This window comes from Bombyx mandarina, chromosome 16, assembly GCF_030267445.1.
Source record: "Bombyx mandarina strain Sakado chromosome 16, ASM3026744v2".
Lineage (NCBI taxonomy): Eukaryota > Metazoa > Arthropoda > Insecta > Lepidoptera > Bombycidae > Bombyx > Bombyx mandarina.
The window spans coordinates 4,218,818-4,240,481 of record NC_143222.1 but is presented as its reverse complement, the minus strand read 5'-3'; the positions used below and the strand labels follow the sequence as shown (position 1 = coordinate 4,240,481).

The following is a 21,664-nucleotide window of genomic DNA, read 5'->3' as shown; positions in this document are numbered from 1 at the left end:
TTGTTTGACACAAATTAATTATTTTCGAATTTTTTTCTCTTATAATTTTATACTTTACTAGCGACCCGCCCTCGCTTGGATTCGGAAACTGTAATTTATTATTGATTAGCTGACCCGGCAGACTTCGTAGTGCCTCAATCGATAAATAAAAGACACATCAAAGGAAAAACAAAATTGTTTGTTTTTATATGATTCCGAGCTTTTTTAAATTTTCTCACCTTTTAAACCTTCCCTGGACTTCCACGAATAATTCAAGACCAAAATTAGCCAAATCGGTCCAGCCGTTCTCGAGGTTTAGCGAGACTAACGAACAGCAATTCATTTTTTTATATAGAGATTTCTCCACTATTATACATATAAACCTTCCTCTTCAATCACTCTATCTATTAAAAAAAAACCGCATCAAAATCCGTTGCGTAGTTTTAAAGATTTAAGCTTACATAGGGATATAGGGACAGAGAAAGCGACTTTGTTTTATAATATGCAGTAATGTTGAAGCAGTTCAAAGTATTTACTGCGGTTTTCGCGAGTCGTCGATACAATCAAGATTACTGTTACGGACAGTCGTCCGTGACCACGAGAACTGTAACACATTCGAAATTTCGTAAATAATTAACGAGAGATGAAACCGTAAAAATTGGATTAATTTTAATTTCACAATACACACAATAGACAAATTATAATTTTATTAATATTTGAAGTCGTGAGTTTTTGCGGGTAAAGAAAATACCTTTTTTCGTGTTTACTGGTGTTAGGACCTCTTGTGAGTCCGCGCGGGTAGGTACCACCTCCCTGCCTATTTCTGCCGTGAAGCCGTAATGCGTTTCGGTCTGAAGGGTAGGGCAGCCCTTGTAACTATACTGAGATCTTAAAACTTATATTTCAAGGTGGGTGGCGCATTTACGTTTTAGATGTCTATGGGCTCCAGTAACCACTTAACACCAGGTGGGCGGTGAGCTCGTCCACCCATATAAGCAATAAAAAAAAATGCTACTTAGAATATTTTGAAGATCACCAAAAATGGGCACTTTATGTACCTTTCCGAATGACATCTTAAAAACATAACTCATATTTTTTTGTGTAATTTGAAAGTTTTAGTTACTTAAGAATGTATACGTTTCTCTTGAATTCATTGGTTAAGCCTTGACTTGACTTTTCATAATGACTTCGGTATTTTCTCTTTCTATCTTCCCGAAACATTGGTATTTAGAGTAATGCTTGACACAAGCGGATAAAGTTCGATCAATCACCGCCCTTACACACACTACGCAACATATCGTATTAAGGACCGAATTATTGAACTCTAAAATTTTCATGCTGTCTTCATCGGTAACATCACCGTCCTCGTCGAACCCGTCGCTTGCGACGAAGGGCTCGACGAGCGAACTAACCCATAGACACAGCCCACGGAGTTTCTCGCCGGATCTTCTCAGTGGGTCGCGTTTCCGATCCGGTGGTAGATTCTGCGAAGCACTGCTCTTGCTAGGGTCAGTGTTAGCAACTCTCCGGTTGAGCCCCGTGAGCTCACCTACAAACGTTAGGGTGAAGCTGAAATAGACTCTCAAGGCTATCAGCATAGGCAGGAAAAAAAAATCGGTTACATTATCCCACACCCCTATTCTCCCCCTACTTAACTTGCAGCCGTGTTCAAACAGCGTAACGTAATCATAAAAAGACCGCACTTCATGTACGGAAAGCCATTCCAGCGCGCCATTTCGCGCCGTCTTAACTAAGTCGTTATTTTCAAATACTTTATTCCAAAAAATATATCGTGTTGTGCCTTTCAATCTGCAAACACGTTGCGTCCAAGTGCCAGTGTATACGTTGTTCAGACTTTGGCTAGTGACTTAATATTTGAGTACAGAGGTGAATCTCTTTTATTTTTAATATTTCGTGAGGTGTATGTATTTAGTAGTGTATTTGGGATTTTTGGTAAGCTTAGTTCTTAAGTCGAAATATAGATGGAGCTATAACCAACTTTTCTTGTAGATGGAAGTTTTATTATTTCACATACGTACCTAATAATAATTGAAGTTCAGAAAATGTTATATTTTAATCACGCTTTAACAATTGAGAATGAAACCTATGTATAATAAATATTTTAGAACTTCAGGTTTTCTCTTCTCTAGTATTAAATTTCAATTGATATTACGAATTAAAATTTCCAAAAACATTATAACGCGTCACCTCTATATGATTTCTTTTAGGGATCATCAATCAATTTTAAGTGCATTTCAATATACCGTACTGACTTACCAAATTTTCTTGTTTATTTTCTTAAGGCATTCGAACAGGCTGGTTTTCCTGGTGGTAGCACTTCTTATGAGTCCGCACGGATAGGTACCACCACCACCCCGCTTATTTCTGCCGTGAAGCAGTAATGCGTTTCGGTTTTTAGGCTTAATTTCATTAAAAATTAGATCAAATATTGCTTAATATATGTAAATGGAAAAAATATTAAACATTATAAATTGAAAACGAGCATCCAACAATGAGTCTCAAAATTTATTATTTTCTTTTTTTTATTATTATTACTTCGCAGTTCAAAAAGTACGATGTATTCTTTTTCATAAAAAGTAATTACGACGTTGCAAGTGCTAAAGAACTCTTCTTTATGTTTTATTCATTGGAAGTCACTAACCATCCTACAATAACAGTTATTAATGTTTCAAAAAAACACGACACAATAAAATCATTTTTCCATCCATCAATTACGTTCTTGCGAGCATTTCAAAGAAGACAAATGAAGCAAAACTCATCGAACGTGACTTCCAATGGTCATTACCACGAAAGTACTTAGTTTTGTATAGCGGTACAAAAACCACCGTTAGAGACAGCAGAAAGCAATTTGTATTTGGAAAGTGATCTCAGTAACTTAATACGGTTTTGTGAGTTTATTTTTTATTTTTTATTGCTTAGATGGGTGGACGAGCTCACAGCCCACCTGGTGTTAAGTGGTTACTGGAGCCCATAGACATCTACAACGTAAATGCGCCACCCATCTCGAGATATAAGTTCTAAGGTCTCAGTATAGTTACAACGGCTACCCCACCCTTGAACCGAAACGCATTACTGCTTCACGGTGGAAATAGGCGGGGTGGTGATACCTACCCGTGAGGACTCCCAAAAGGTCCTACCACCATCGTATTACGTTACATGTTCAGTTTTTTCTTTTTTTTGTCATTAATTAAATCAGTGTGCTTAGTGCGAGTTTTTTAGCGTTCTCGATAGCGTAAAAGTTAGCTCATTTGTATAGATTGGGATCGTTTGTCTACCGATTTAACACTCTGGTTTGAGCCCCGTGAGCTCACCTACATGTTAGGGCGAAGCGGAAATAGCCTCTCAAGGCTGTCAGCATAGGTAGGAAAAAATGCCTATGTTTGCCGCTAGGGGCGCTGTTCTAACTGCCCAAAAAATTGGGCTAACTTTTACGCTATCGAGAACGTCAAAAAACTCGCACTAAGCACACACAGAATAATGTGTTTTAAGTCGACAATATTCTCGGACTGTGTCGAATTTTTATCGGTATGTTTGGGCACCGTACGTTACAGTAACCACTTGTGTGGATTTAATGGCTTTTTTAGCAACGAGCTACCTGTCCTGATGAAACTAGAAAAGCCTCCGGCCAACAGTAATTTTTCCTTTAAAAATGTTACCAGCTGAGCCCTAAACTAATGTAAAATGATCGTAAAATCGGATAGGACGTAAAATGATCAGTTTAATGTATTTCGTGTAATAGCAAAATGATTATTTTATTAATCGCAGGTCCTTATTAAGCTATTAGAAGCACAATAGAAATAGAAAAAGATGATTATTAAACAAAATTATTTATTAAAAGGATTGTCGTACAGTGCCATCTATCCGTAAAATAAAGAACTGATTCAATATGATGCATCTGTATTTTCAAAGATGGCTATAGAGATCTCAATTTGCAGATGACGCTAGGTGACCAAAACATGATTGAACGACATTTCAACTTCAAATTATTTGAAAGCAGATTTATTGGTTTTGTTTGAAAATACCAAAGAAAAACTCTTCACACCCTCAAATAAGTAAACTAGATACTATATACTTGAAATGGTCAAACAGTTTATGAATAATGTTTGTATGTATTTTGTATATTACCTATTAAACAAATTTTAGCGCAACTGCTTTGTTGTAAAAAAAATTGAGCAGATATTCTTGATCTCTTCTACATATTTAGGACTAGAGATTATTCATTAGTTACACGTCATTACGGATCCTCCCGATCCACTAACGGTGCTGGTAGGTACCTCACTCAAGCACCGGCTACCGTCCTCGTCGAACCCGTCGCTTGGGACGAAGGGCTCGACGAGTAAATTAACCCATAGACACAGCCCACTAAGTTTCTCGCCGGATCTTCTCAGTGGGTTTCCGATCCGGTGGTAGATTCTGCGAAGCACGGCTCTTGCTAAGGCCAGTGTTAGCAACACTCCCGGTTTGAGCCCCGTGAGCTCACCTACACGTCAAGGAGAAGCTGAAATAGCCTCTCAAGGCTATCAGCACATATATAAAAAAAAATCATTACTCATGTATTTGTTATAGTAATTTGTTAGAGATTGTCGTAGAAAAATATCCTAAATAAATTAAGTGCAGTTGATACAAGGCAACAGTTGCTCATACAGACAACACCATAATCAGTTCACAACCAAATATGGTTAATAAACCGATCCCGAATTTTCGGAAAATAATGGTTAAGTATTAAGCAATAAAGGAGATTTTTGATTGCACGAAACTTCTTATTTCCTACTTTTAGGCTCGATTTCTGCTGGTGAATCAGAGCGGAGTACATCGCGAACGCACAACTCGCGCGCGGTGAAAGTTAGCATGCTTAGACGAGTAAAAAAATATATTAAGTCACTTTTTTTTTGTTTTTCAACACGAAAACCGTCACGGTTTTGATGCCCCGCTGATTTCACTCTTGTAATTTCGCAAATTCATTATGCATTTCGTGTCAAATATACCTCTGGGGTGCTTATCCTCGATCTGTTGAATTAGAATGTATATTTTTCTTCATTCAACTAATTTTATAATCACAAAACTTTCGACTTTCATGTTTAAATTAAGAGGTAAAATTATTACTATAATTGTAACGTAACATAAAATCAAGGAAATGTAATTGTAAATATACATATACTCTGATTTCCAGAGATATTAAAGAATATTTCTGATGCCATTCGGGCAAATAATTGACCTGATAATTATTGTTGATGCTGTCTTATCTATATCTGTCACTTAAATACGTATGCTTTAAAGGATAGGATTTAAATCTTTGGGCTGTGCTTGAACATTGTGTTATCCATATTCCTTTCCGCACGTACATTCACACCAAACTTTGCACAATTAAAATTTCTCGACGTTACTAATTACAACACATATTATCAATTATATCTTCAAAAGCGTTTGGTACGTGAGTGTGAAACTGGCACGCGACCACATATCTAAGGTTGTGCGTTATGAAATTTTGTATTAGGAAACTTTATGGGTTTGCGAATATATGAAGGTCGATTATTAATTATATCTTAGTCGAAATTTCTCCTGCGCTATGCAATAGTAGTACCGTCACACGAACACCATAGCGCGTTAAATAAATAGCTTATTTAAATCTCGTAAAAACATACGAATGCTTGTTTTTTTCTACCTAAATTCATAGCCTTGAGAGACTATGCAAGTGTGACGGAGCAAGTAGGTGAGCTCACTAAGCTCTAACCTGACGATGTTGCTAACGTTAGCCCTAGCAAGTGTAGTCCTTCGCACTAATAAGATCCGGCGAGAAACTCAATGGGCTGTGTCTATGGGTTAGTTTACTCGCCGACCCCTTCGTAGCGAGCAACGAGTTTGATGAGAATGATGACCCGTGCTTGAGGTACCTAAAAGCGCCGTTAGTGGATCGGGAGGATCCGAAATGACGTGTTACGAACGCTGGTTATATTCGAAGTGTACGACAGCTATGTCTTAAATTGTCATATTCTTCCTAATATCTATGGCCTCTTATAGCAACTTAAGAGGTAGATTGTTATTTGATTTGCGCTTTTTAGGCCGAAAAATACAGTTATATTACGCACACAGCACTACATACAGTAAAATCAACGCTGCGTCTTAAAGAAAACGTATGCTAAAAATACTAGAGTTAGAGCGTTGTAAACTCGTATGTGCGGTTCAGCTTCTCTGTTTATTTCCAGCCTATTCAAGAGATGCCATCACGAAATATTAGGCTATTTGGTTTAAGCAACGTTATTCAAACTTTACAGTAGCCATTGAAAGTTTAACATTTGGAAAAACAAAACAATAATCAAATAGCATAACAAAAAACTTCTTCGGCTATTTCATTGGATTAAATTTAATTGAAGTTCAATCCAAACATCGAACAGTCGATGCTAATACCAAATGAAAAGCACTTTTAATTACAAAGGTGAATATCGTGTATATTAAAGTCTTCTTAAAGTGGCCTTTCACCCCTCAATATGCATTTTTGTAAAAGTTATATATTATATTCTTCATACATGTTTCTATTTAACGAAAAATGCTCTGTTTTTCTATACTATTTTTATACACCGTTCGTTAAAGATCTATGTACCTTGACAAAATAAATAATTTTGCATTACGCATTAAATTAATCTTCAATAGAATTCAAAAGATGTACCGACAGGTTCTTTTTTTCTTTTCATTTTAATTAACTGTTTTTGTTAAGGTTTAATTAATGTCGTTAGTGTATCTTTAGTTATATATATTTTTTTTATTATTTTGATGGGTGGACGAGCTCACAGCCCACCTGGTGTTAAGTGGGTACTGGAGCCCATAGACATCTACAACGTAAATATGCCACCCACCTTGAGATATAAGTTCTAAGGTCTCAAGTATAGTTACAACGGCTGCCCCATCCTTCAAACCGAAACGCATTAGCGCTTCACGGCAGAAATTGGCAGGGTGGTGGTACCCACCCGCGCGGACTTACGAGAAGTCCTACCACCAGTAATTACGCAAATTATAATTTTGCGGGTTTGATTTTTATTATACGATTTTATTCCTTCACCGTGAAAGTCAATCGTGAACATTTGTTAAGTACGTATTTCATTAGAAAAATTTGGACCCGCCTGCGGGATTCGAACACACCGGTGCATCGCACAACACGAATGCACCGGACGTCTTATCCCTTAGACCACGACGACGATAAATTTATCATGGAAATATACGATATTAAGAATATGTCGTGGACAATCTGTTTCCGTACATGCTCATGAGTATTTGAGTCGACTATTATCAAAGCCGGCAATGTGACTTTTGGACAATTATTGGTAAATCAGAAAAACGAATTATTGACTTTGTATTCCATTGGCAGTCACAAAACTCTTCTGAACGACATCTTAGATAAATAACAGGTTAAGTATTAACCTTTATTTAATGCAAGTTTTGAACCGTATTCTTTGAAGGAGACGATTATATTCAAATCAATCTGTATTGACATATCAATAAAAAAAATTTGTCCAAATGCACAGATTGCCACCTTTGATAATAGGCGACTCATTTGTAAACAACTCTTTCTAGAACCAAACGAAGCCAAAATGACTCTGGAGCAGCCAGCCGGTGAAATGTGGCAGAAGATCCGCGAGGAGCTGAACGAAAACGTGGAGACCAGAGACTCCGACCTCGCCCACATCAAGGAGTGGCTGAAGAAAGAACCGCATCTACCTGATGAATTCGGTGAGGGCATCGACTTTACATTTATATTTAAATGCATAGTACATAAGTTCTTAAGATCTCAGTATAGTTACAACGGCTACCCCACCCTTCGAACCGAAACGCATTACTGCTTCACGGCGGAAATAGGCGGGGTGGTGGTACCTACCCGTGCGGACTCCCAAGAGGTCCTACCACCAGTGATTACGCAAATTATAATTTTGCGGGTTTCATTTTTATTACACGATGTTATTCCTTCACCGTGGAAGTCAATCGTGAACATTTGTTGAGTACGTATATCATTAGAAAAATTCGAACACCGGTGCATCGCTACATACGAATGAACCGGACGTCTTATCCTTTAGGCCACAACGACTTATGTCGTGCTTAACACGACGACTTAACTTAGTGTGTGCCCACACACTCACAATGCTCGTCTGTCTACAAAGGCAATAAAAAATACATTTACCATTTTAAGTGTAGCAGTGTTTGTTCTTATCTCTTTTACGTACTTTCGATATATTAAACACGAAATTCGGCAATCGAGCTCGAATGAGGAACAAGACCCGAATATAAGTCTACTTAACTTGATTCATGTTGCTTGTTATTTAATTCGAAAACACATACCTTCACAGATGACCAGCGCATCATGACCTTCCTGCGAGGTTGTAAGTTCTCCTTGGAGAAGACCAAGCGTAAGCTGGACATGTACTTCACTATGAGGACCGCTGTGCCGGAATTTTTCACGAATCGTGACGTCAAACGTCCAGAATTGCAAGAAATTTTGAGTTTAGTGTGAGTATTGGGAGAGTTTTCATTTCCAAATTATTACTTTTTTAATTAAGCTCGTATTAAATACATTCTACGTGGTCTAGTCAACTCAAATCAGTTCTCGTTAGAATATAAAAGAGCATGCAGTGACGTAAATGTATACACGAAAATTGACGAACAAAATTTTTACGATGATTTTATCTGTTATCTATTCTTTGTATAGGTATATCTGTATTACTTTATTTACATTATTATTTCTCTGATTTGTAACCTCGTAGTAGTAGTACCAACGGCAGTAGGACATCTTTCAAACATTCATTTAACGGGTGGTAGGACCTCTTGTGAGTCCGCGCGGGTAGGTACCAAGGCCCTGTCTATTTCTGCCGTGAAGCAGTAATGCTTTTCGGTCTGAAGGGTGGGGCAGCCGTTGTAACTATACTTGAGACCTTAGAACTTATATCTCAATGTGGGTGGCGCATTTACGTAGTAGATGTCTATAGGCTCCAGTAACCACTTAACACCAGGTGGGCTGTGAGCTCGTCCATCCAACTAGCAATAAAATAAAATAAAATAAAAACCTCTACATTCTATATTCCATTTAATTCACGTCGCAAGGTAGCTAAAGATCGAGGAGCCTGTTTATGCTCATTGGTAAAATATCTGGTAAAAATTTCGTATTAATCTTGGCTTTGTTGAGATTGAAAAAAAAAGCATTCAATGGTCAAACGTGTTTATTATATCTTTGGAAATTACACAGCAGATAGAAAAAACCTTAATGACTCTATACGCATTGATCTACAAGAAACAACAAAAAACATTTTCTTACAAAAATAAACTCGTGTAAATCTGAATACAATTACTTCATAATGGGTATCAATTGATTTGTTTTTATCTCATACATCGCTGAGCTTAGAACAAAAAAAACTTCTGTTAATCCCACGAAAACTGCGTCGCATGTTATGAAACACTAAAATCGACTTCACCTCCATTATTAAATTTAAGTATTCACAAATCAATAATTACAAGTGACACGTCATACTAACGGAAAACTGGGATAGTAAAAATCCTTTATTGGTACCTACAATTATTCTTTAAAAAATGGATTAGACATTTAATAAGATTTTCATTCAAATAATATCATACGTCCAATCTGGATTTAAAAGCAATATGATATGAAATTGAAGCTGGTTGGTAATTTAATTTAAGCTAGATTTTGGTCTGAAAGGCATATCTGCCATTCACATCCTTTTTCTTTAAGCGTGGAAACAAAAGAGAAGATCTTCAGTTATTCTGCTGCACATAATCTACTTCTTCGCTAAAATAATGCCAATCCGTTGCCCTAACATTACGCTTACGTTCGTAAGTACAAAACGAAAAATATATTCACGATATTGTTTTGATAATTTCAGTCAAACTCCTGCATTACCTGGCATCACTCCCGAGGGCAGAAGGGTTGTTATTATGCGAGGTTAGTGCATATCTTACACTTATACTATACTCTATACTAATATATAAATCTACAGTGGTTTTTACGGATGTTCCGTTATAACTGGTGGTAGGACCTCTTGTGAGTCTGCACGGGTAGGTACCACCGCCCTGCCTATTTCTGCCGTGAAGCAGTAATGCGTTTCGGTTTGAAGGGTGGGGTAGCCGTTGTAACTATACTGAGACCTTAGAACTTATATCTCAAGGTGGGTGGCGCATTTACGTTGTAGATGTCTATGGGCTCCAGTAACCACTTAACACCAGGTGGGCTGTGAGCTCGTCCACCTAAATCGTCCGTCTAAGCAATAAAAAAAAAAAAAAAAAAAAAACTACTGAACCATGCATCCATCCCATTGGCTTTAAACTTGGTATCCATGTAGAAAATACATGTACTTAATGGATAGCTTTATATGAATGTTGGACTCCCTAATAATAATGATAATAAATAATAATGTTAATTTTAAACGCCCAGCGAAGCGGACTGGTACAGCTAGTATCTTAAAAATCAAAACCTAAATATCTTATATTACAAAATTACTGTTGTAAACTGCAGCTTATCATATTATGTGCGCTCGCATCACTTGGTATTCTATCCTTCACAGTTTTGAGTTATCATGTTCGAAGATTAGAATCATTGCTATCTCATTACAGTTTAAATTTTTAACGTCGTGTGAGTTAAGCATCGAAATACACGTGGTCCCAGAATCGTCTTCTAAAATCTATGGCAATTCAATTTTCACTTATTTTCGTTGTATTAGAATTATCTAGATGATGCGAAAAGTATGTGGTAGTCACTGCTCATTGTTGTTTATGTCAACGCTCCCATGATATAGGAGATTATTATTATTATTGCCACCTACTCATACATACGTCTAGTTGTCGCGAATAATCTTTTAGTATTTTTCGGTTAGGTATTAACAAATCTATTTACATACAGGAAAATATTTTTTCTTAAAATCCCTTTTGCATTTGCTTAATTTTCTTACTGATCCAACAGTTTATGGTAGTTGCTCAATTAGGGAACTTTGACCACTTGAGTAGTCCGTGTGAATTGTTAAATCAGCAAATATTCGAGATGCCTGTATTACTCGCCCTTAAATGAATGTAAATCTTGAGGTCCTAGTAATTATTGTCGAATTTCGAATGACTTTTAATTCCCTAATCTTTTAGGACTTGATAAAGATGCTGCTACACCAAACGTTGCCGACGCTTTTAAGTTGGCCTTCATGATGGGAGACGTCAGACTTGCCGAAGAGAAGGAGGGAGTAGCAGGAGACGTGTACATTCTGGATGCTTCCGTGGCAACTCCTACGCACTTCGCCAAGTTCACACCAACCTTGGTCAAGAAATTCTTAGTTTGTGTACAGGTTAGTACAGCTTCTAAATATGTATAATAGTATATGAAAAAAGTTGGTTGTCGACCTTTGTTTGTCCTTACGCTTATCTCTTTTAAACTATATTAACTATACTTGAGAAATTTGTAACTATACTTGAGATCTTAGAATTTATATTTCAAAGTGGGTGGCGCATTTACGTTATAGATGTCTATGGTCTCCAGTAACCACTTAACACCAGGTGGGCTGTGAGATCGTCCATCCATCTCCTCCTCCTCGCGTCGTTTTCCTCATTACTGAGGGTCGTGACTCCCCCGCTGCTTCAGTTTCTCTCGTACGATTTCCCTCCATCTTCTACGATCCTTAGCTTTGTGAAGGGCATTGTGGAAGTTGATGTTCAGAGAAGATCGTATTTGGTCCGACCATCTCGTAGGACTGCGTCCTCTGGGACGTTTGCCATCTACCTTTCCTATTATTATTATTACTTAGATGCGTGGACGAGCTCACAGCCCACCTGATGTTAAGTGGTTACTAGAGCCCATAGACATCTACAGCGTAAATGCGCCACCCACCTTGAGGTATAAGTTCTAAAATCTCAAACATAGTCACAACGGCTGCCCCATCCTTCAAACCGAAATGCATTACTGCTTCACGGCAGAAATAGGCAGGCTGGTGGTACCTACCCGCGTGGACTCACAAGAGGTCCAACCACCAGTAAAAAGTTATTAAAAGAAGGCCACGATTGGTTCTAACAAATAGGTGTACTTATAAATTGCGTTGGGCACAGTGACGGCATTATAACTACTCTTTGTTTCGTCGATATTTCAGGAAGCCTATCCCGTCAGGCTTAAAGAAGTGCATGTTATCAACGTATCCCCACTTGTAGACAAAATCGTGAACTTTGTCAAGCCCTTCATAAAGGACAAGATCAAAGAAAGGGTGAGTTTCGATACCAAGTAATATCTGTTACATCTGTGTGCATTCAAATCTGTATGCAGTTGGAACGTTTGCCTACGTTTACCGCTAGGAGCGTTGTCCCAACTGCATACAAATTTGACTTAACTTTTACGCTATCGGGAACGTTAAAAAACTCGCACTAAGCACAGTGATTAGCAATTCGAATATGTATTGTCATTTTATGTACTCGATTCGCATGTACTCTTATTCAAAGAGTAAGTCACTATTAACATATTTTTTTTGTGTAAACATTTCCAAATTAAAATCACTTCCTCGTATCCCACGGAGTAGATTGACAATGCACTTTTATGGTTCAAAGAGTAAGCTACTATTATTTAACTTTTATACTATTAACATTTTTGTTTGGGTAAGCATTTCCAAATTAAAATCACTTCCTCGTATCCCACGAAGTAAGTTGATAATGCATTTTTATGGTTAGCTTTACCTGAATCGTCATCGAGGGTTAACTTCGGATTCAGATATGTATTTTTTATTAATTGCTTAAATATGTTGAGTGGTCCTACCACCACTAAACGTATGTATGATACGGATTCTTTCATTTTCTATTTTTTAACCGACAACCGACTTCAAAAAGTTCCGTTTAGTAAAAAATTAGCAAACTAATCGAGGACCGATAGTGATTCAATAATTTTATACCTTCGCTCTAATATCCTGATCAGTACCAACAGGGTTGTTAATAAGGGTTTGCTATCTAAGAGTTTATTTTTTAAAGTACTTATTAATGACTATGAATTTATTTTTCAGATCTTCCTTCACACTGACACTAACGATCTTTACAAATATGTTCCCAAAGAAATGATGCCTGCGGAATATGGTGGTAATGCTGGTTCTATGAGCGACCTTCACGGTAAGACGTAAACCGAATGTACTAAAAGCAATCCTTTTAATTGAAAAATGCTAATTAGCGCCTACGTCCGTATTGTGCTCTCACACGGGTTTGAAAGATTAAAATATTGGTATAAATTAAAATATTGGGACCTCTTGTGAATCCGCACGGGTAGGTGCCACCACCCCGCCTATTTCTGCCATGAAGCAGTAATGCGTTTCGGTTTGAAGGGTGGGGCAGTCGCTGTAACTATATTGAGACCTTACAACTTTTATCTCAAGATGGGTGGCGCATTTACGTTGTAGATGTCTATGGGCTCCAGTAACCACTTAGCACCAGGTGTGCTGTAAGCTCGTCCAATATATCTATAGTCGTTTTTTTTATTGCTCATATCTGAGCAATAAAAAAAAAATTTTGTTTCTCCATTTCAGCTTCTTGGGTGAAGAAACTAGACGAGTACACAGATTGGTTTGCAGAGCAAGAGAATATCAAGGCAAACGAGGCTCTGAGACCAGGCAAGCCTACTAACTACGACGAGCTGTTCGGAATCGACGGCTCATTCCGTCAGTTGGTGATCGACTGAAAACTTTCTCAGATACGTACGAAGAATGCGATTAAAAACTATCGCGTCTAATTCGAATGTCCAAGTCCAAATCAAATACAAAAAAAAAAAAACAATTCCATTTTCAAATACGTTAATTAACAAAACTGACATTCTGTTAGACAAGCATTTTTCGTACGCAATTCGCAGCTTAGACTAAGTTTATCCTATCAAGTTTCAATGATATCCTTATTGCAGTATTATACCATCTGAATTATTTCACTTGAACTTGATTGGATATGCGTCTCTTCTATCCGCTTATTTTCAGTGAAGTATCAATAGTTCAAGTTATTCTCATGCAACGGAATGCAAGTGTCTTCTGACGTCTTACATCAAAACTGACAGTTGTCAATTTGACACATGTCAGGTTTTTTTGCGCCTTGAATATTTTGCATTGTATTACTAGTTTTTTTAATGGTTGACCAAAGTTTGCTCAATATTGTTTATGAGTTGATTACGATCGTATAAAATACGATCTAGGCTTAAGTATTATCAATAAATACTCTTTTACAAATGTTGGGTTTTTAATTGTTATAAACATACAGCTCCTTTCCATTTACTTTTTTCTAAAATATCCAACGGTTGACTCATATGGATTACTTAATTTTAAAAAATCACTAAAATTGACAATAAAACTAAAATTTAATGATCGCTAGATTAAACAGAAATTTGCTTAACTATATAAATACCTATGTACCTCCTGTTAATAATCAAATATTAATTAATTAAAACTACATAGTTGCTAAGAAAGCTTCCAGTTTTTATTAGCATACCAACAGACAGGTGCCTATAGGCACTATCACGCGGAATTTGACTGTGCCTTATTTTTTTTTGTTATAATTCGAGTCACATTTGAGACGACCATTGTGTCCACCTAATTACAGTTGGTTACTGCCACCTACGAACACGAAGAACGTCAGTGGCCAGGCCGCTATTTCCCATAAATTATCTTGAAACCTCGTTTGAAGAGTGATATATCTTAGCACTAAGGGTATACCGTGGTGATTGCGTTAGAATAACCGCCATACCTCCCTCCAATCCTGAATGCTTGATCGTTTCGATGTGGAAACATTCAGGAGTGTGGTATAAAGCCGTACCGATCCACTTTCTGATCTTACCATTAGTGCATTATGTTTCAAAAATGGGACTTACATCGCCCCCATCAATACCTCAATACCCAGAACCTCTGTGTCCATTCAGAGACTTTGGAACGTACCTCCCTACACGGACTTTCCTGGGCTTTTTTTATGATTGAACAGGACAGTTGGGCGAGCAAAGGCTCAGCCAGGAGGGGCCTTTCCTGGGCTCTGCGTTAATTCCTTCTACGAGCAGCGATAGGCATTGCTTAACTGGGCCCTGATGGGGATTTATATATACAAAGCTGTCAACGATAATACAAAAAAAAAAACAAATACAATTAATTACAAATGTCATAGGATCCACCTTTAATAGCATCGCACCGGAAATCTAATTGATATTTTCACGCTCAATAGCTCTCGTCAAATGTGACGGTGGCGATTGAGTAATCTTCGTTGCGCTGTTGTGACGGTCTGATTGCAGTCGCCGCAACCGATGTACAGCAATAGTACGAAACGATAAGCAACAGGGTCGCATTGGGTTAGGCAATTCTAGCATTTTAGGTGAATGTCATTGTTACGAGTTGTTACTCCGTTGAAACTACTAGTCGAAATAAGAATTTGCAAACTACAATACGTATCACGTATGTCATGTTGGGACTAAGAGATCTTTATTTGATCATTTTTCTACTGATGGCACTGCTATATTTATGACCTCCGGTATCCATTTAGCTTTTTTATTGCTTAGATGGGTGGACGAGTTCACAGCCCACCTGGTGTTAAGTGGTAACTGGAGCCCATAGGCATCTACAACGTACATGCGCCACTCACCTTGAGATATAAGTTCTAAGGTCTCAGCATAGTTACAACGGCTGCCCCACCCTTCAAACTGAAACGCATTACTGCTTCACGGTAGAAATAAGCAGGGTGGTGGTACCTACCCATGCGGACTCACAAGAGGTCCTACCACCAGTAAAAGCTCAGTGGTCCATTTAGAAAAATAACAAAGGGAATGTCCCAATTTTGGGCAAGTCGAGGAGTATTTGACCTCAGAAAGACGATTCGGCAGTTCGATTAATGGGTTGAAGATTATAGAATGAATCATTCTAAAACTTAAAGACAGAGCTTTGATGCAACTAACTCATGGTGTTGCCAAATAATGTGCAATAACTTGATCTCGCAAACCAATTCAAACGCTCGTGTGGAAATTGCGCAATGGCATAGCGAAAACATATTTTAAGACCATCGTTCACTAGAGAAGTTTGACACACAAAAAAAACATTCTCAAAAATACAAGTAATATAAATATGAATATTGTAAAGTAGTGTGACCGTCGAGCAAATTTACATTTAATTTTTTTTTTTATCAACCCATTTTTTAAAACTAGCATTCGCCGAGTGTTCCCACTGATCCAAATTTGATCGTAATCACTGATACATCAAGATTTAGATTCGTTTACCTACTTTTGTTTTTAATGTTTTTTTATTTACACTCTTCTTATATATATTTTGTGTCTACAAAAGTTTGCAAAGCACTGTTTTCAATTATGTTACTTGTTGAGAAATTAAATTTAGTCAAAAAAATTTATAAAACAGATTGACAAGTAGCGCAGAAGTATACTGAGCTGTTTTGTCGTTGTCTACTAAATGTTGGGCGTTAAAAGCAGTCACACATTACATGTGCCTAAAATCATAAAAAGTCAACAACAAAATGTAAATAATTCAATGGAATAAACAACCACGATTTAAGGAAACATGAGAAAAAAAAAGTATTTTTAAATGTAATCGATCCAACTCGCTTAGTGTGTGACGTCACTATAATAATTGTGTAACCCGGCAACCGTAATTATGGTTCTTACACCGTCAACGAACATAAAAGATGGAGCCCAAAATTCAAGGCTCTCTTTATTATTCCATACAAAAATTTAATCACAAGCTTACACAAGCAAGGCTTAGTGAATAGCAGAGTTATTAACGAAAGAATAAAAGGTTTTTTTTTCCTAATCCTATTCAAGTTTTTTGTTATGAACAAAAGCGGTATTATTATTTATAGTTACGGCTTTTATAAATTGATTCGCTACTACTCAATTACATACATATAAATATAATTAGTAAAATAATACTCGTAAATACGATGTTTTTTTTTTTTTTATTACTTAGGTGGGTGGACGAGCTCACAGCCCACCTGGTGTTAAGTGGTTACTGGAGCCCATAGACATCCACAACGTAAATGCGCCACCCACCTTGAGATACAAGTTCTAAGGTCTCAAGTATAGTTACAACGGCTGCGCCATCTTTCAAACCGAAACGCATTACTGCTTCACGGCAGAAATAGGCAGGGTGGTGGTACCCACCCGCGCGGACTCACAAGAGGTCCTACCACCAGTAATAATTCACATCATTAATGTTTTTAGTGATATGGGTTCTTACGATAAATTTGGTTTCAAGAGTATTGACAGCCACAACGTCACTGCCGGCTAACACTGTTAGATATGAGAATAAAGTCTCAGACTGCCTAGTAGAAATATGGGCTGGAGCATTCTGCAGGTTTCAATGGATTACCAACACTGTTATTCGTTCATTGTGAAAGTCAACAGTGAAACCTTGGAGTAGTCGCAATAATTGATGCAAACACGCCGGATGTCTTACCCATTAGAGCGGGACTCATAATTTAGATTATTACTATTTATATATTTGAATGTTTTGCCAAAATCTGAGATCTTTTGTGAACGGGTAGGTACGGGTCCTCCTCCTGCATGCGTCGTGTTCTTCAGTGCTGAGGGTCGTGGCCTTTACAAAGCACTTGCACTTTTCAACTGGTGGTGGGACCACTTGTGAGTCCGCACGGGTAGGTACCACTACTCCGTCTATTGCTGCCGTGAAGCAGAAATGCGTTTCGGCTTGAAGAGTGGGGCAGCCGTTGTAACTATACTTGAGACCTTAGAACTTATATCTCAAGGTGGGTGGCGCATTTACGTTGTAGATGTCTATGGGCTCCAGTAACCACTTAACACCAGGTGGGCTGTGAGCTCGTCCACCCATCTAAGCAATAGAAAAAAATAAAAAAAGCTTTTTTAGGACTATGCTCCTCCATTACTTTCTGTACTCTGGGCAGTGGATAACGACATTGATGCTGGAGTCTAATGTCTTAATCTGATCGGACCAGCGCATGGGACTACGCCCCCTATGCCTCTTTAGTTCCACTTTGCCGATGATGAGTAGTCTTTATTACGGGTAGGTACATTTAAAGGGTAATAACTGAGACTTAGGTCTCTTGTCTCCAGATGATTGTTGGTATTGACGTAGTAACATATATTATATGGGTTCTAGTAATCACTTAACTGTGACCACGTGCTCCCGAAATAAATATTTCCTAACCGACGTTACCAGAAGAAAAAGGTCTTATTCGAGAATATGTATTTTTTTATGTACGTTTACTGATTTCTTCGTCATTTGTGGATAGATTAAGAAAATTTTTTTTTTTGCTTGAAAAGGTTACTTACTCTACCAGGGTAGCCCTGTTAAGTTTAATCTAGATTTTCCACTCTTAAAGTCGTTTTTCAATGAAAATAATAATTAAGTTTTATGTATAACTAGCGGCGCGCTCCGGCTTCGCTCGGGTCTTCAACAAAATTTTCAAGTTTATTATAGCCTATGTCACTCGGGGAAAATGGAGCTTCCAAACAGTGAAATATTTTTGCAAATCGGTTCAGTAGTTTCGGAGCCTATTCAATACAAACAAACAAACAAATTTTTCCTCTCTATAATATTAGAATAGATGAGTTAATAATAGTTAAAATTCAATTAACTATTGACCGGTGTCTAATAAAATGTAGAAACAATTACGTGCAATAACTTGGGAATCTAATAAAATTATTCGGCAAATTTCATATGATAATACTAAAGATAAGCATTTAATTGTTCAAAGTGAATACAAATAAGCTATATTGCCGGAAATGAGAAAAACCCATTTAATGAAGATGCGTAACTTTTAATATTTATACACCCAAGCAAAAATGGTTTTTTTTGTTTGTATATTACATTAGAGTGTTGGAAGGTAATGTGAGGAGGAGGCGTCCTAAAAAGACTTGGATGGCTTGTGTGAAAGAGAATTTTGCTTTTTTTATTGCTTAGATGGGTGGACGAGTTGACAGCCCACCTAGTGTTAAGTGGTTATTGGAGCCCGTAGATATCTACAACGTAAATGCGCCACCCACCTTGGGATATAAGTTCTAAGGTCTCAGTATAGTTACAACGACTGCCCCACCCTTCAAACCGAAACGCATTACTGCTTCACGGCAGAAATAGGCAGGGTGGTAGTACCTACCCGTGCGGACTCAAAAGAAACCCTACCACGAGTAATTACGAAAATTATAATTTTGCGGGTTTGATTTTTATTACACGATGTTATTCCTTCACCGTCGAAGTCAATCGTGAACATCTGTTAAGAACGTATTTCATTAGAAATTAGACAAATTGTAATGTGAAGAGGGGGCGTCCTAAAAAGACTCGGATGGATTGTGTGAAAGAGAATATGCGAGGGAAAGTTTGTTAGTACAGATTCTTTTTTTTTTCTCCTTCCCTTTTATTCGTTGACCGCCTAAGGGGCTATTCCAGCTACGGCTAACAGGTCCGTGAACTCACGGGCTCAGTCTGAGAGAATTTGTTCATAGTAGCCCTAGCAAGAGCAGTGCTTCGCAGAACCTACCATCGGATCAGAATCGCGACCCACTGAGAAGATCCGGCGAGAAACCCAGTGGACTATGTATATGAGTTAATTCGCTCTTAGAACATCGAGTTCAACGAGGACGGTGACCGGTACTTGAAGAGAGTGCAAAGATCACGTATGTTCTCACATAGTGGGATAGGGGTGAGAAGAAGAAGATTAGATAGTTGGAGGATCTTCCGACCCAACTGACGTCCAAACGAGTGTTAACTAGTTATTAAAGCTGCCACCTTCAAGACATGAGGTCTCATTTGTAGTAATAGAATATATAGAATATATATACCTAGTCAGGTCATAAATTCTGTCACATGTTTAATGTAAAATAATTGAAATAAACTCATTATGTAACCATTCATATACCAAAATGAACTTAACAAAACATAGATTCTTATGACACTAAAGTTTATTCAAAATGACCTCCGTGATTTTGAATACAGGCCTTCAATCTGCGCGGCCAGTCGTCTATCGCAGCACGAACGAGGTCCATGTCAATATCGGCGGCTGCCTTAATCAAGGATGTCTTGAGTGACTCCAAATTGGGATGAGGCTTTGAGCACGCCTTTTCCTCCAAGTGTTGCTATATCTTGTAATCTAACGGATTCAAATCTGGACTGGAGGAGGGCCAGTCTTCGTGCCGGATGAAGTCGATTTCACGCGCCGCCAGCCAGTCTTGTGTGCTCTTCGCTCTATGAGCTGGCGCTGAATCTTGTTGGAATTGGGTGCCTGTTATTGAACATGGTATGAGAAACAGGTTCCACAAGGTTCGTCAGGACTGTATTTTGATACACAACTGCATTCGTTTTTACACCTTTCTCACAAAAATGTACCCTGTTAAGCCCCAATAAGAAACTCCCAACCATACCATGAGCGAGGATGGAAAATGACCTCGTTGGACACGCGGAATACGGTTGCTCGCTTCTTCACTACTGTGTGCGTACACCTTATCATTTTGTTTGTTGTAGCTCTCTTCTACGGTAAAAAAATTTTCATCCGAAAAAAGAATTTCCCGATATTTTTTTCCCGCGTACCGCTTCAACAAAGCGCGGCATCTCTTCAGTCTCAGGTCCATTAGACGAGCATTCAAACAATGTCCTGTTTTTCTTCGATATGCCCGAAGCCCGAAGTCTTCATTTAACACCCTTTTCACCGTGGTTCTGCTTAACCCCATCTGAAGGGCCAACAGTTTCTGCTTACGTTTGGGATTTCTTTGAATTCGCGCCTTCACAGCTTTTATCACTGCTGGAGTCCTAACAGACCGAGGGCGACCACTTCTTGACCTGTCATCTACACTAGAGTCTTCATTGTATCGTTTGATGGTACGATAAACGAATCTTTTGGTTATATTCAAATTTTTCAGTATGTTATGGCGCGTAACCGCAACGATGCAACGCAATAACTGCAACACGGTCTTCTTTAAGCGTCCACTCCATATTTAAACATGAGTAAAATTCTAAAAGTATACATTTTTATTTTCATGAACAATTCGAAATTCGAATTCAATAAACTTTTTTGTGGCCAGCATTCTAAAAGAAAAGTTTTTACTGTGTGACAATACTTATGACCTGACTAGGTATAATAGAAATATATACTGTATCTACCGGTGTGGGCTCAAAATAAGCTACCAGTAATTGTAAAAGTTTTTAGATTTTACGTGTTCGATAAAATACCTGCCTGTTAATTATTTTTTGAAAATGTAACCAGTGTGAATGTCGAAATTAATTTAAATGAGACTATTAAGTATAAGTGCATTAACATAACCGCTATATAGGAGATCTTTGAACCACTATTTTTCTTCTTATTATGAAAACTACAAAAATAATTATGTGTTTTTTGTCATTATGATATGTTTTGGACAACAGCGTGTAGAAGAAATAAATTTTTAATAAATTTAATCTAAAAATAGTGTAAAAAAAGTCATTTTATTGTAAAAAAGCGTAGGGTGCTTTTTAGGATGTTATAAAAATAACCTTTCTACTCATATCTGCTCATAAAATATTTATAACTACTGATACCATGCACCCCACGCTTTTTTTTACAATAAAATATTTTTTCTTACACTTTTTTATTTTTATATCAAATTTATTAAAATTTATTTTCATTTTTTTAGTTGGATTTTCTATAAAAGCGAATTTTGTTAGTTCTTTTATTTATTAGTTGAATTTTTTAGTTG

General features: G+C 37.6%; 1 protein-coding gene across 1 annotated transcript; it reads left to right on the top strand.

Annotated features, from left to right (window-relative positions):
• Positions 1 to 1,678: 1,678 nt before the first annotated feature.
• LOC114252859 (alpha-tocopherol transfer protein-like) lies at positions 1,679 to 14,207 on the top strand. Its single transcript, XM_028187533.2, has 8 exons — positions 1,679 to 1,866; positions 7,567 to 7,722; positions 8,334 to 8,493; positions 9,879 to 9,937; positions 11,125 to 11,321; positions 12,117 to 12,227; positions 13,011 to 13,113; positions 13,524 to 14,207. Exons 2-8 carry the CDS (start codon positions 7,584 to 7,586, stop codon positions 13,673 to 13,675), a joined length of 921 nt encoding a protein of 306 aa, XP_028043334.1. The 5' UTR covers positions 1,679 to 1,866; positions 7,567 to 7,583; the 3' UTR covers positions 13,676 to 14,207.
• Positions 14,208 to 21,664: the final 7,457 nt, after the last annotated feature.

What these genes read in the sequence shown, in the direction of transcription:
- LOC114252859 (XM_028187533.2), top strand. Translation starts at nt 7,584, where the DNA reads ATGACTCTGGAGCAGCCAGCCGGTGAAATGTGGCAGAAGATCCGCGAG. An exon ending in AAGGGTTGTTATTATGCGAG is followed by an intron (nt 9,938 to 11,124) that starts GTTAGTGCATAT and finishes CTAATCTTTTAG; the next exon opens with GACTTGATAAAGATGCTGCT. An exon ending in AGGACAAGATCAAAGAAAGG is followed by an intron (nt 12,228 to 13,010) that starts GTGAGTTTCGAT and finishes TTTATTTTTCAG; the next exon opens with ATCTTCCTTCACACTGACAC.